We start from the raw sequence: 15,552 nt of genomic DNA on the forward strand, positions 1-15,552 counted from the left end.
GGAAAACTTCTTCTTCTGCGAATGTATAGATATCCCGTCCGTGGTGTTTGCGTTCGTGTGTGTGTGTGTAGCATCGGTACATCGTCTGGCGTCTGGTTGAAGGGTGCGTTTATAGTCGCGGTTCGGCTACTACCTCTCAACGGGCGCAATTGAGGTCACGTTGTATTGATGGTTTCTGTCTGTGGTGATCCGATAGATGGCGTTACTTGATCGGTGCCTTTTTTTTAAATAAAACATTTATTCTACTAAATAGAATTTCAAAATTTGCAGACAAATAGAGGTTTCCTGAGCTTTTCCCTTAAAGAACTGAAATGTTAGTTTACAGACACATACGCACCAATCATCCTTGCACTCGTACCCATTCGAATTTCATTGGCCAATTTTTAAATTTCTTTGGAAAACGATGACGCAATCCAAATTTCCCAACGCGCAATCCAACACACATACACAAGCGCATTTTATCCTCGAAAGGAAAAACAATATTGCAAAGAATCCTTGTTGCGTCATGTTTAAAAAAAATTACGCCGTCCATCTAAAGTGGGCAACTGCGCATTGCCAATAACACAATGTGACGACAGCAACAGAGCACGTGGAGCATGTGAAAAATCGTCCCAACATCCTAACTAATCAAGCGAATGGGGTGGGTTTTTTCCCCCGAATGACGTCGCAAACTTATCGATGCCATGTGTTTTGCTCTCACGTGGCATGATGATAACATGGATTTTCCTTTTCAAATGCTTGCACAAGTGAATTTCCATCAACAGGTGGCACAGATATTGAGGAAGCTCAAGATTGATGAACAGAATTAGTACCAATTGAAATACAATCTATTTTTTATTATTTCACTTCCATTTTATGATAATTATTTATACAAATTTCTGCCATTAATGCATCAAAATTATAGCTTCAAAATATTAAAAACAAGGCGTATTAAGACAAACACATCCATATGAAACATCTTAAACGACAGACAATGAGATCATTATAGCAATAGAAAGTGAAACGCACTTTGAAGGATCTCTGGAACGAAGGAAAGGAAAATATTGCGAAAGGCCATGGTCAGAGATAGATAAAAGTCCATCTGGAGTATCTATTCCCCAATTCAAGTCTAGACGCAACCGATAAGGACATGATCCTTAATCGAGATCCCTTGAAATCTGATCGTAATTCGGATTCGGATAAGGATCTGGAACCTGATTGAAATCTGGTTTCTGATAGACATACGAAGCTGAGATTGAAAGGAAGAGATTCCACACCCTTTCGCAGCTCAGAATCTACAGGTGTTTCCTTGGAACAGGATCACTCTCATCAGAGAACCCCACGTATTTCAAAGACAGGAATCCAAACATCAGATGCGGACAAGGAAATTTGGTATTATTTCTCACCCATCAGCCCATCATGGTAGGAAGAAATAGCATGAAAATGATGGTTTCATTTTTGATTTTGCCAAACTGGACCATCTCGGTGAGAATAAATGTATACATTTTTAAGAAAAAGAAGGCTTTAAGATTTGTCAGGACCCATCAGGACGAAGAAAAAGATTGCAAACGGGATTGCCAAACGCTATCGCCGATAACAGGATGCACCATTTTCACAATATACTATACACACATTGTTTTCTGTAAATTTGCAATCTGTATTTTACGTTTTATTATATCAGGCTTAGAAATAAAAACACATAACTAAGAGGGGGTTTTTTTATTTTGTTTAGCTTCCGGTCTACGGCAACCTTTTCCTCGTCGCTTCTATATTGCCCGCCGCGTTGAAATGCTGTCCGGTTGTCTGTTATAGTTTTTAAAGTGGATTTGAGGGGATGAGTTTTGGCGCTCTTGCGTTTGTCGGCAATCCTACACCTGCACCAAAAAATACGGAACGATACAGGTTATTAGCTAAGCGTGTCCTAAAACCTGTTCTCTTAAGCGATTTTTTGCGGCAAGTGATGATCCCTAAACGGGAGTGATCAAGCTAAGGATGCGATGCGTTTTTTATCTTTCTTTGTTTTCATTATATAAAACCAGGAAAGCTCGTCCGAATAATTGACAACGTGTTGATGGGTGTAAAGTTCGTGTTGGAAAGGAGACCGCAAATGCACAGAGAACAGAACATGAATTTTAATTGCGTTTGTATTATTAAGCCGAAACACAGCGCATCGTGGCGGCCTGACCGATGCTTAATTTGTATTAACGTTTACGTCGTGCTGGTACTTTCCCGAGGTGCTGGTGTTGGTACCAACAAGCTTTAAGGGCACGATTTGTGAAAAGGGTTATTTGTTTTATTATTATCTTCAGTGCACACAACACATTTAACAACTGCAACGTAAATGCGTGTGTTTGCTTTTTTGTTTGTTTAATTGTTGTTTTAGTTTTGTCTCTAGGCTATGTGTTGCACGATATGTATGATTTCGAATGAGCAGCATTGAGTGAGTTCTGGGACGTACTGGGACGCGGGGATGTGTTTTTCACTACTCTTGACATGTCGTGGTCTTACTTAATAATCCTGGGTTTTCTTTCGACACCGGAAAACGTACAGCGGGGAACGCGGCCTTATATTTCGCAGCTTGCGGCTATAAGAGCAGATTCTTGTATTCGAGAGCTTACCGAACGGTTAAGAGTGTTTGCACAACGGCGCAGCTACGATAAAAAAGAAACACAGAGACACTCAATTTACGAAACTTGATCTGATTACATTATGAATAGTTGTTTGGTGTGCTTGCTTAGTGACTTGGGTAGCTCGCCTAAATGCGATGACACGCCACCAAATGAAAGAGATGAAATGGATGGACGAATGTGAAACAACATCCGACTCACCGAAATAGTTGCGAATATTCAAAAAACTATCCTTTTGTCACAAGGGGGCGCTCTACAGCAATAAAAACTCACTAAACTTCTGTACGTGGACTAAGTAATCTTTTTTTTTTTTTTGTAACACTTTCTCTAATATGCGCCACACACTTTCCCAGGCTCTATAAGATCTGTTAAAAAGGTCTACCAAACGATGCTTTATTTTAACTGGTTTATGTATTGAGATTTACGGATATTCAATAATAAAACTGGAACACAGTTGCCCCTTGATCTTTGCCTCTCGATACGTTGTTTAAACTTTAGTAGTTTCCTTGTTTGGTACGTAAGAAAAAGAAAGTACAAAAACCTCACGAGTCCTGTTTCGTTTTGTGTACGTAAATTTTTTAACTGGCAGCAATTGGTAACACTACATCTTTTCAAATTTTGATCAACGATTTTTTCTACTATTTGAATGAATATGACTGTTTGCTACTGAATTTTTTTTTCTCCCTAATTTGCCTCAATAACTGGAAAGCAACTTAAAGTAATACATCAAATTTTTGTATAGCCGAAAATACCGAAAAAAGAAAACAAATATTTAAGGGGTTTGTTAGTTGATAATTTAAAAGCATTAATCAAAAGCAGAAGACTTGGTAAACAATTACCTTTTATTGTGAAGCTACCAAATGACTCCCTGCCCTTCTTTACACCTGCAGGTTACGCAGTAACCCGTGCGCTGCAAAGCAGTGTACAATTTCATTTGGTGCGATTACAATGACATCTGCTAGCTTTACAATTAAAAGAAATTTTCTACCATGTCATCTGAAACCATCACAATACCATCTAAAGTAGTCTACCATTTTATCTGAAGCGTTTACCAAAATCATTTATGGTTTTACATTATCAACTGATAAACCCTGTAAATCAAAAGAGCAACAACTAAACACGCAACCATTTCCTACATTGCGCTATTTTGGTCGGTACTTTGAATCCACACTTTGCGCTTCTTTTCACGCTTTTCTGTTTAGTACTGCGCCTACGTTCCACTCTCGTTACAGCAACGTTTGTTTTTACTACCGTGTCACAACCCACACACACATACACACATTCATCTCCTGTTCTATTCCCACAGGCCTTCGGGTTTTTTTGTAATTAATTCTCACAGCTCTTTTATAGTTAACTATGCTCACAAAATCGGATCGTGCGCCCTCCCCCCCCCCCCCCCCCCCCAAATCGTTCTCCATTACATGCACCTTTTTCGTTCATGGAGGGTAAAAAATTCCATTCCAAAAAGAAATTCGAGCAAAATTTAAATGAGTGTTGATACACTGCATTTTCCTATAAGATCACTCTAGCGAGAGTCGCAAACGGGTTTAGAGAATTGGAGATAACAAATAAGGATACTACGCTTCCGGAGCGTTTTAACTGTAAGTAAAGTAAATCCAGGATCGCTTTGTGTTGTTTTAGCTATGGTTCCATACTATACGACTATAACTGTATTCATCTAGACTGGGCTCTCCCTCTCTCTCTCTCTCGCGTCGGGAAACATCATTAAAACATCCTACCATTCCAATTGCCTGACATTCCTTCTTGTCTTTCATTGTACATTTCATTTCACTAAAATTGCTTTATCCACTTCTTCTCCTTCGTTCATTTACTATTAATCCTCTTCACTCTCTCTTCTATCTCTTTCTCTCTCTTTCTTTAGTAGCGTACCTGCAATATTTTGCTAATAATTTTGATATAAAAAATATGTTTGCTTTAGATTATTTTAACTTGGATCTCTTACCATATCATATATCCCCCTATACACAACTATTCGACGCGAGATTTCTCAAACACCTTCCCCACCATCACATCACTCACAATCTGTGCTGGACACTCTACAACCTGTCGTGTGAAAACCAAATTGCAGTAGTGTGTGTACATATTCAATAAGATTCTACTTCTATATGTATATTGCTATTACATCTGCATTACACTCTATACACTCAGTTCTTCAGTCCCATCTTCCACACCAACACTCGAATCCGGTTCGAACCCCGGGGCAAAAACCATAAGGAAATATTCCGAATTTTCTTTTGTTTTGCCAACTGTTGCCCTTGCCCAGGACAACCAGGAACTCTACAGTAGGGGACTTCTTACAAGCTAAATGCATATACACAGTCACTCTCACACGCACGCAATGCATTTCTTCGGTTTGATCTCCGTTTTCCTCCGCTTTTTCCCATTTGTCTCAAATCTCACAACGAACTTCGAAAGCGAAGGATTAGTGAAAATTAACCAAAATCCTACGGTTTACTCACTGACGCGTGGTTCTGGGGTTCCGTATCATTAGTTTATCCGTTTTATTCCTGTAATTCTTATGTTCCTTATGGAAATCGACGACATTTCCGAGGAGCGTACAGCACACACCGTACAGCAAAATTGTTTTATAAGCACTGACAGTACGGTACGATGTCTACAGATGCATAAGGACTCTGCCTTTTAAATGGATCACCAAGGTTCCCAAGGTTCGTTCCTGTGGACATTCCTTTTTAATGGACTGAAACCAATGCTAGCATTGCTTTTGGTTTGTTCTTTCCCTTTGCAAGCTAGCGGGTAACAATTCTAGGCAAAACATTGCGATAGATTGTGTCGTCGTCTCATGGAGATTGTATTACTGATTAAGCTTAGAATTTAAACGTTCAACCATTTGTTTAGCACTGCGTCATAGTTTTCTTTAATTAGAGGCCTAACGTACGCATAAATGCATCACGACAATTCTGAGAATGCCGCGTAGCTAGCCATTTGGTGCTTCTCAGCTCCGGCTAAACTTTTGCCACCACCGTTGACGACACGGAAGAGGCCGATGATGGCGACGACGTGGAGGAAGAGGCAGACGGCGAAGAACAGCAGGTCGGTTCCTCTTCCGGCACCACATTATTTTTGTCCAGCAGCAGTTGCAACGATTCCGGCTGAACACTGCCCTTCGCATGTTCCCCGGACGCGATCGTTGCTAGGCAGGAAGATACGACCGGCGGTAGTACGGATGAACTACTTCGTCCAGGTTCGTGAGCTGAATCAACCACCGGCGGCAGTATAACGGCTGCCGAGGATAGCTTGCGCACGAGTGCATTGCTTCCGACGATTGGTGCCACCGGTTCCGTGCCACTACTACTGCACGGTTGATAAGCGCCGTACTTTAGATCCTTGGAGTTGGTGCGTCGATGGCGCAATATGCTGTTCGAGTCCTCGATAAGTGATTTTATACCACCCAGAATCCCGGTACTTGGTGCACCACCAACACCTCCACCCTGCTCGACAACTCCCGATCCGGTGTGCGTCCCCGGTGCTAGGTTGAGTAGATTCAAATCACGCGAATTGGTACGCGAGTGACCCTTACCGTACTTGGACTCTAGCTCCTCATTCAGATCGCTACTGTGCTTCATGTTGTTCAGCACACCGATGTTGTTGTTCTTTAGCACCGCTGCCACATCGTGCGAGAAGGAACTTTTCCGTGACGAGCCACCCCCGGTAACGGGCGCACCGGTGGAGCTGAGGAACTTGTTGGCAATGTCGTTATCCAGTCGAATGATGACATTATTTGGCAGAAAGGAGAACTCCTGCCCGTAAGAATAGTTGCGCGTGTGGCGTTTCTTCTTCGCCGGGACACCAGCACCGGCACCGCCACTACAGCTACTGCTGTAGCCCAACTTGACATGCTCCGAACCACTCGCTCCCGGCTTCAGATGGTTTAGGATGTAGCGAATGTTGCTCGCACCGCCCGAATGTTGATCGCCCGTACTACTATGCTGCTGTTGCTGCAACGCAATCCATCGTCCGAGATGGCCCGATGAGGAGGAGGACGTTTGTTGCTGCTGATGGCGATGCTGTTCGTTGTTGTAGTCGTGCGAGTTGTTGCGCGTGTGGTGACGCATGAAGCGCTTCAGCTTCCAGTCGTGGAAGTCTACCTCGCGATTGGTAGCGGAGTTGCTGCGCTGGATTTTGATATCACAGGAATTGCTGCGGTAGTGTTTGCGGGTGGCCGACGCAGCCGGTGGCAAGCGGTAGGGCTGATGGACACCACCACCATCATCGTACCTGTAAAGACAAACATGAGCAATCAATATTTGTAATATTGGAGCGATTTCCCTTTTGATGCATCCTGAATATTCGACGATTTTTCAAATATATTTTAATTTTATTTAATTTTTTTGAAAACAACTTCGTTAGTCTTAGCTAATCACACGCTCATTTCACGCTTGTTACCTGTACTCCAGCTGAATGGTTTTAGAATCGTTCCGCTGATGACGACTAGCGACCAATATACGCTTGTTGTTCTCTGCGAGAGCGTCTCCAGAAATGCATTCACCATTGAACGGTACCATGATGCTTTCATCCAAAGTGCTCTTCTCTTCAAATACTACAATAAGAATGTAGGGAAATGTGTTTTATTAGCAACAATGAAGATGACTAAAGATCTGCTGCTGGTGGCTGCTTACATTTGTCTAAACTTATAATCGACCCCACCAGCTCGTTCGTCGACAGAGGATTCATCTTGTCCATGTTTTTTCGTCGTCTCACAAGCCACCAGTCAATGATGAAGATCACCAAGGCAATAATTTTAATTGACGCACATAATCCAACGTATCTGTGTGAAGGAAAAAGTATAATGTACACGATTTTACTTGTAAACCATAGTGAGACCATAGACCATGGATAACACTTACTTGTAACGGAATTTTTCTATATCATAGATCAAGCATCGACCACCCTTTTCACCACATGTGGATTTCCACAGTAGACAGGAAGAATCGATCAAATTGCCAAAAACGATAGGAGCCGGGATGTAGCCAAACAGACGGAATATGACAAACTGCATGCCGAGAGCGAACGATCGTTCCTCTTCCGAAACGGACCTAGAAACATAAAAGAAATGCCAGAATTTATTACTCATTTACTCCTATGATTTACTGATTTCGGTTGAATAATCTGCATACCGCAAAACAATCATGAGCAGAGGCATTTGCGTCGAAGCCACAACGAACGTCATGAAGAATAGCAGTATCAGGAAGGGATAGATCGTACGACAGGGTGTGTTGCAAACTCCTGCGGTTGCCACTGGCACAACCGTCACCTCGGCGAATGCTTCATGAGCGTTCAGGGCTTGCGCTTGTGCTCCTTCTGCGCCTCGATAAATGCTATTGTTTGTTACGTTTGCTTGTACGCCTAAGAAAAAGAAATTCAAAATAATTACAATTTCCATCTGCTGATAAAGAAAACCGTCTAGAATACTTACAAGCACAGTTAGTGTAATTCGAGCTAGATGAAAATGCCGTACACCCGGCATGACATGGGCTAAAATATGTCAACCCGTTGTTGCCGCAAACTGGCTCCACATCGTACATGTGACACTCGCATCCAAAATTGCACGCCGCCGTCAGATTCACCTGGAACGGTTCCACGTTGTGGGCCGAACTATTGTAGTACGGTATGGTGGTGCCAGCCATTTTGAGATTTTCACACCCAAGGAAGAACAACAGACCGTAGCAGGAGAGGCATATAAGGTTCGAAATTAGCACAAACTGGACAGCACCCTTTGGCTTTAGCTGGAAGCGTTTCAAAATGCAACCCCCGATGAAGATACCGATACAGGCGCCAGGGACTGCGATGGAGCCAGTAAAAACGCTTGCCTGGCTCTTTCCCAGACTGAACTGCGTCTCGAGGTATTTGGGTAGGAACACGACAAACCCGGACACAATCATCAGCTCCATGCAGGCGCCAAGACAGGTGACAATGTACACCGGGTTCGTTACTAGACGCCACATTGACTGGGGAATGTCTGCAATGGTATGACAGAAGGGGAAATTAAAATACTCAATGTCGAAACTCATGCACAATGGGAAATCTGGGAACCCTAGTTCTAAGGCCTGAAAAACGCAGCAATTAATAGCTGTGTCTTTTGGAGAAGAAAAAGCATTCTCCAAACAATTCTGAGCCCTATCTTCGAATCAATAATCTGCCAGACCAAGGAAAAACTTTTCTCCGTGCGAAAACAATTTCTGCTATCCGCACGCCAATGCCAATATCTATAAATCTACCTTCTGTATCGCATCCAAACCCCGTTTACCTTTAATGTCCTTTCCATATCCGGTGTCCTCGCCCGGTTTGTTTGCTTGCGGTGCATTATTGGCAGCATGTCCTGTTTGTTGTTGTTGAGGCGGCGGCTGTTGCTGCTGCGGCAGAGTTCCCGTTTGCTGCTGGGCCAGATTCGGCTGCGATCGGGGCAAACTGCTGGAGTTATTCGATGTTAATTGCTGCAGCTGGGGTAACCGTTGCTCGGCAATGCGTATTTTCTTCTTCTCGCGTGTTAGAACCTACAATCGAATCGGAAGGCCACGCATAAGTCGATGAATTATTGGACCGCAATAATGGGCATGTTATGCCGCTACGGTCATTTCTTCTCAGGAACAGTTTGCGAATTACTACCGAATAATTCACCTACCTTTGGGAAGGAGAAAAACGGTACCGCAACAATGATGAGCAGGATACCACACACCAAGAAGCCACCCCACCACATGCCAACCCATCGGCGATCGTCAGGATCTAACACAACAGAAAAAAAACGGCAAACAGACAAGGAACGTTAATAAGAACGGCAAAAAGGAACAATTTATTAGCGCTCCTTTTGACCATGAAACGCTTTTCTCAAACGGTTCTCTTAATGCGTTTTTTTGCACGTCTGGGCCGGGCGGAAATTGGCTTATCCAATTAACTTACCGATATGGATATCGCTGCCGGAAAAGGAATCCATATGGAATGACAGCAGATAAGCACCGAGCAGGAAGCCAAGCACGGGACCAAAGGCAGCCATACTGTACATCGCACCTGCACGACGAGAGCATAAAACGAGAGCAAATGGACGGTAACGGATTAGTTCTTCGGCAGGTGCGGGAGCGGCACGATATCTATACACTTACCGATATACATCGACGAGCTTTCCTTCCGGACGTGATCATCGACGTACGTGGTGCCGAGTGTAAACAGTGGACTACCGCCTCCTCCGAGCAATATTTGCGCAATTACAAACAGTATCACAGGCCCGAAGGTTGACGATTTGCTTTTAAGACAATTGTCTCCTCTGAGAAAAAAAAGAGAAGAAACAGACATCGTAGAAAGGTATAAATGTGAGATCGCGTCTACTTTTTCCCGTGCAGTTTGCTTACCTTAAATTGTGAGACGTGAGCGGTGGATTTGAAAGGCTATTCGAGAGCCTGCCAAGCCCCATGTCCTGCTCACGTACCGATACCAACCGACAGATGTTGTCGGACGTTTTATTGTCAATCATTATGCCCGGGTTCGGTTCGCCGGTAAAGTGGGGCACCATGAACACGAGCGAACCAATACCCATTATGACCGCACCTGCAAAGGCATGGGGAAAGACCGTTTCAATTTAGTGCGCTTTGGAAGCAAATGGTGAAATATTATAGTGCGCAGCAACTTACCGATACCGATCCAGACCGGGATGTGGCGCCGGCTGCCAAGGTAGCTAACGAAAATGACCGTGATAACGTTGCCGATTTCGTAGCTAGACGCTATCAAACCGGACAAGCTGGATGGTATTTCAAACCGCTTCTCTATCGTCGTTATCACGGAGTTTATATACCCGGAACTGAGCGCCTGCTGTAACGTTACTAGGATTGAAAGCAGCAGGACAAACACCTGTGGGTGGGGAAAGGTTCCAAGGAAAAGAAAAAGGAATTAATTTAAGCAGCGAATTCAAGAGGGTGGTACTTTACTGAGCATTTTGAATACCGGAAGTTAGATGATTATGGATGTCGGATAACCATTAACCTTTAAGGTTGCCTTAACAGCAATTGACTAACTTTAAGGGACGTACGGTTACGAAAAACGTACGGAAAAAATGGTATGATCTGATAACAAATTAAAACGGTAAAGAACCAATCGTTCGGTACATATTGTGAGAGACAAGCAGCAAGGATTAGAAAGACAAATATCTCAAGTATTTTGACATTTTATAATATCTCTCATTTGCCTTAATCATTTCTACGAAAATGACCGAGTGAAGAAGTCCTTCGAAAGGGACACTTTACCAACTTTCCTTCGCGAAATTCTACACCAAGCACGCTACCTAAAAAGGGGACAAATTTTCGAAACCTTCTTTGACCTTTAATGGCGGTGAAATTTTTCCTTCCCATACCTTTATCCGTGCAAAGTGCTGTACCGCCGATGGTCGACAGTTTAGGATTCCACAGTCTCGTGTATAATCCTCATTGATCAGCAGCACGTTCGGTAGCGGCTTTTCGCGGTCCATCATCACACTGCTGGACGGTTGTCGGCTGTGGCACTTGATAACGGTGTCGGCGGTAGCGGTGGCCGAGGTTGTCGCGGTTGTGGCAGTGTTCACCGACATCGGCAGCGACTCCGATTCGGTGTCCTGCGGAATGTCGGCGCTGCTGTCGTCGGTTTGCGCTTCCGAATACAAGCCGGTCATCGCGTACATCGATTCATTACGCCTGGAAGTGAAACAACAAGAATTTAAAATTGTACAAATGATGATAGCACAGAGTTGCTATGATAATACTGCTCCTACTGTGATATTCATTTTACTAAGGTGTCAAAATAGGATTCTGATTCGAACAACATTTCTTATTTTTAATTGTGAAATGTAATAACAAGCAGTAAAAGAAACTAAATAAATTACTAAAAACTTACACTTACCTGTGCCCTTTACGTTGGCTGTTGCCACCATCGATCGCACCACCGGACGTTGTCATTTTCTTCCAGTGGATCGTTCCGGATCAGACAAGAATGCACCGAATATTGCAGACCCGCCTGCACCGAGCGGAAGATCTGTGCAGAATGAGTAGGAAATTGGCGGGTAGGGGATGGTGCACGACGGCAGGTTCCGCTCAGGGGAAACTGTTGCAGCTTGGTACGCCCGTTCGGTAGAGCCAATGGTCGACAGGGGTTGTCGGTTGTGCCGCTATCATGTCTTCTGCTTCGAGCCGTATGTTTCTGAGCATAGAAACACACAACACTGGTGCGCCTATTGTTGAGATACTTCTGTCAAATGTGACATGAGGATGGTCTGTACTTAGTTAAATGTTTTCCTGCAAGAAACAAAGACAAATATGCATAGTTATGAGAAAAATGAATAAAAAATGAAGGAATATATTTTATTTATTTTATTTATTTATAATTAATAATGACGGTCCAGTGCCGTATTGTCAACACTGCTTGTGTTGAATAAACTTTATAATCATATTGATAAGGCATTTCCTCCTTATTCTTTGCCTTATCCCGGGCATACTCGGTTAGAAGGAATATATTTTATGAAATTTATAACGTGGATGAGAATGAGAAGACTTCTAAAGTCTTTTGAGGATTTGGCGATCATTTGTTACTCTGTTGTAGCTAAAGAAATGTTTTGAAAGCGACCTCCGATAGAATTTAAAACATTCTATTACTTCTTGCTGAGGTCAATTGGAAGCCTCTCTGGTCAGTGACGTATACATCATCAGAATGGTAAGATTTCGTAAATAATTTCCATCATTTGGAGGAAAGTCTTAGCCGTTTAGACGGATTACAGTGAGAAGACACTGATGACCAAACTTTGCCCTCTGTCGTTAGTCGTTAGTCGTTTCGTCTTTCACTAGAAGTGAGTCAGAATATGTCCAAGTATTTCAAATTTCTTCGTAGAACTCCAAATGCTTCGACTGTTTTGGCAAGTTTATTACATCGCACACCGTAACATTTAATTTCTAATCAAATCACACTTTAGAATTGTCATACTACACACCTCAAGATCCATTATACAGCAAGGACAAGAGTCAATTTTTGGAAAACATAACATTGAAACTAACCTACATTAAACTGTCATCAAGGGCACGTTTGATGGTAAAGCAAAAACGATAGGCATTCATGAGGTATACGGGACATCTTTATATTCGCTGGTCGAAACACGAGCCCAGCTAGCTTTGTGCGTCATCTCGGCAGATTTTGGAGAGCATTCAACGAATCCAGGTTAACGACCATTTAATGAGATATTTTATGTAATCTTCCCCACCCAGACAGTTGCCAAAGACGAGAACTTTCGTACAAATACAAACCATGTTCTTACAGCTTACATCATATCAAATTATATAAACAAACCTTTACACTAAAATATTACCCAGTCCTGTCGTAGGTGCCCTCGATGGATCAATATGTGATGCATGGTACAGACATGCAGGTGACATTAATTTGGTGCGAGCATCCGAGATTGGTTCGCTCTGGCCGCGTTCTGTCAGAAAATGATGATAAGTGACTTTCTCCCGAGCACCAAAAAACCACCACGGAACATTCGTCGACGGAATGGTGTGCCAAAAATTGAAGGTGTTGATGCTAATAAGCGCTCACCGTTTGACCTAATTGCGAGCTGATGAATCCACGCGGCACCCCTAAACTCGACACTCGACTGTGTGTTTTTAATAGACCCAGTGCCAACATCCGGTACACAGCAGCCAATCCGCATAGGCCACACATTGGCGTGAACAGCGCTACTGAACCATCATGCCACATCATCTGTAGATAAGTTTTGCAGTACCACTTGCGGGAAACAAACCACAGATTCGATGCTGTCAACGGGCTGCAATTTTGCGCAACAAAACATGTGCAGCGCAAGCAAGTGTGCATGATGTTTGTAACTGTTTCCGCTCCCAAACGTTGGCTTTGGGGAACCCATATCCAACCATTGGATTACGTGCATATGATGGATGGGGACAGTTGTGCCAACATTTCCTGTCCAAAGTTCCATCAAACTGGGCAAACGGATCGGTGCGAAATCCGGAATCCGCTGCCAAACTGGCAAATCAAACTTTCGCAATTAATTATGGTATCGTGAAGATTGCGTGCTGCTATCGAATTCGTGATGCGCAATGTCACTCTTATCGGACAGCGTTTTCCATCCCTGCTTGTGGTGATTAATTGAAAGCGAGTGGTTAGTTTGTCATGCGAACAGGGAAATGGAAAGTAGACATTTAAACATGCGTCAAATGTGCGATGTAATGGGATTTGATTAATTAAATGCAATTTTTATACCGATTAAACAACATGAAAATGATTGATTTTCCCGGCATTGTGGAACGTTTTCCGTACTCTAATGAACGGACCTATGAGGTGAGGCGACTACGGCGCCAGTCTTCGCACGACAGGACTGGGAATCAAATCCTATCCGTTCTCCCGTAGGGAAGAATCAATAGGTTGTTGAGCCCAAGAATATATAAAGTTTATTCAATTCATACTTCGGAGCATATATTAATCCAGACATAATAAAGGTTTCAAAGATCAATGATTACGTTTTACAGTATGAGCTAATTTTGCTTTATTGACGTTAATATGAGTTAATATACTAACTAATTAACTATCCTAAATCCATTAAACTAGCCCTATTGTAAACTATCTAAACTATCGCAATTGCGCCTATGGATAATGCTATGGATAAGCGTGAAGGAAGAATTCCTACAATGATCCAGAAATTTTGCTGATGATGTTTCCAATATCTCGTTTATAGGTCTAACATTGGCATACATTTCTGTGTTTCGAGTGAAGCGGTTTGTGTCAGTAATCATGCGCAACATTGTGTTAAGCATGACTTGGAGTCGGCAGAGGTGAGTCTTCGCACATAAGCCCCAAACTGATGCCGCATACGTTACTGCCGGCAAGATAATTACCTTGAAAATTGCCATTTTATTTGGCATTAACAGCTGGGACCTACGGCGTATCAATGGGTATTGGATATTTCAATAGGAAATGCACTTTTTCTAGGATGATTTTAATATGCCCTTTGAAAGGCATTTTGTAATCTATCGTAAGACCCACATGTCTAATGGACGAAGCCCACTGCACGTTTGTTCCATGTATTTTGACTCCCGAACTCAAAAGTGAAGTAAGACTTTTTTCAAAACGAAGTGGAAAAATCAGTGTTTGTGTTTTTGAAGGATTTATCCCAATTTTCCAGTCCGTGGCATTCTTTCGAAAAACATCAAGACAACGCTCAGGAGGACCATCGCAAGGTAGAGGCGGGACATCCGTCATGTACAGATTGTACAACAGCGGAGCCAGAAGGCTTCCCTGGGGAACTTTAAGCCAAAAAGTCGAATTATTGCAGTATTGGAAGTTAGTTGTCAAAATTGAAGGCTGTCTTTTGCTCTAATGTAATCAACAATATTGAAGAAACTTAGAATAGTAAAATTTAACTACCGAAAAGTCTCATTTCACTGCACTAAAGAATCACGCAACCTCAGGTGAGATTAAAACCTCAGAAATTTAATCATCAAAAACCAATTATCTAGCCCAAGATTTTCGTAAACATAATTTGCAAACTCTAGGCCACCCAAAAAAACAGAAAAATGGAGTGAAAGCTCGAAACAACTTCCCGCAAACAACTTCCGACCCATACCAAATGATAATCCGATTCCAATTTCCATCAGTAGTACTATAATGAGTCGCAAATACTTAGTGTTGCAGGGAAAGAATGTAACTTCCCATCACCTCAACAGCATCGTCGGTACGTGACATGCCTTTACGTTGCCACAACACGTATCATCCCTCGTCCTTTCCTGGCAGGTTACGGAGCATACATTAATGAAGCTCATGGCTGCTGTCGGGACAGAAGCATCTCTACCCTTGTCTACCATGCCCCCGCTTAGAAAAGGGAAGAATCAAGAGCTCCATATAGAATTGGGGTGGTTTAGTCAGTGTGCGCTTCTGCACCACACCGAGAGTA

The 15,552-nt window shown here is 42.8% G+C and overlaps 2 protein-coding genes across 9 annotated transcripts in view; one reads left to right on the top strand and one right to left on the bottom strand.

Moving 5' to 3' along the window:
* The window catches only part of LOC126564205 (sodium/hydrogen exchanger 7), a 714,899-nt gene that overhangs the window by 467,056 nt on the left and 232,291 nt on the right, over positions 1-15,552 (top strand). The window lies entirely within an intron of this gene.
* On the bottom strand, positions 5,591-11,625 carry LOC126563876 (solute carrier organic anion transporter family member 4C1). The gene is made up of 14 exons (XM_050220658.1): positions 11,505-11,625; positions 10,984-11,299; positions 10,268-10,484; positions 9,989-10,184; positions 9,743-9,903; positions 9,543-9,650; positions 9,268-9,368; positions 8,893-9,139; positions 8,062-8,604; positions 7,763-7,991; positions 7,493-7,681; positions 7,265-7,413; positions 7,038-7,185; positions 5,591-6,863 (listed from the first exon to the last, which is right to left on the bottom strand). Exons 1-14 carry the CDS (start codon positions 11,558-11,560, stop codon positions 5,591-5,593), a joined length of 3,933 nt encoding a protein of 1,310 aa, XP_050076615.1. The 5' UTR covers positions 11,561-11,625.

This window comes from Anopheles maculipalpis, chromosome 3RL (assembly GCF_943734695.1).
Source record: "Anopheles maculipalpis chromosome 3RL, idAnoMacuDA_375_x, whole genome shotgun sequence".
NCBI classification, from domain to species: Eukaryota; Metazoa; Arthropoda; class Insecta; order Diptera; family Culicidae; genus Anopheles; species Anopheles maculipalpis.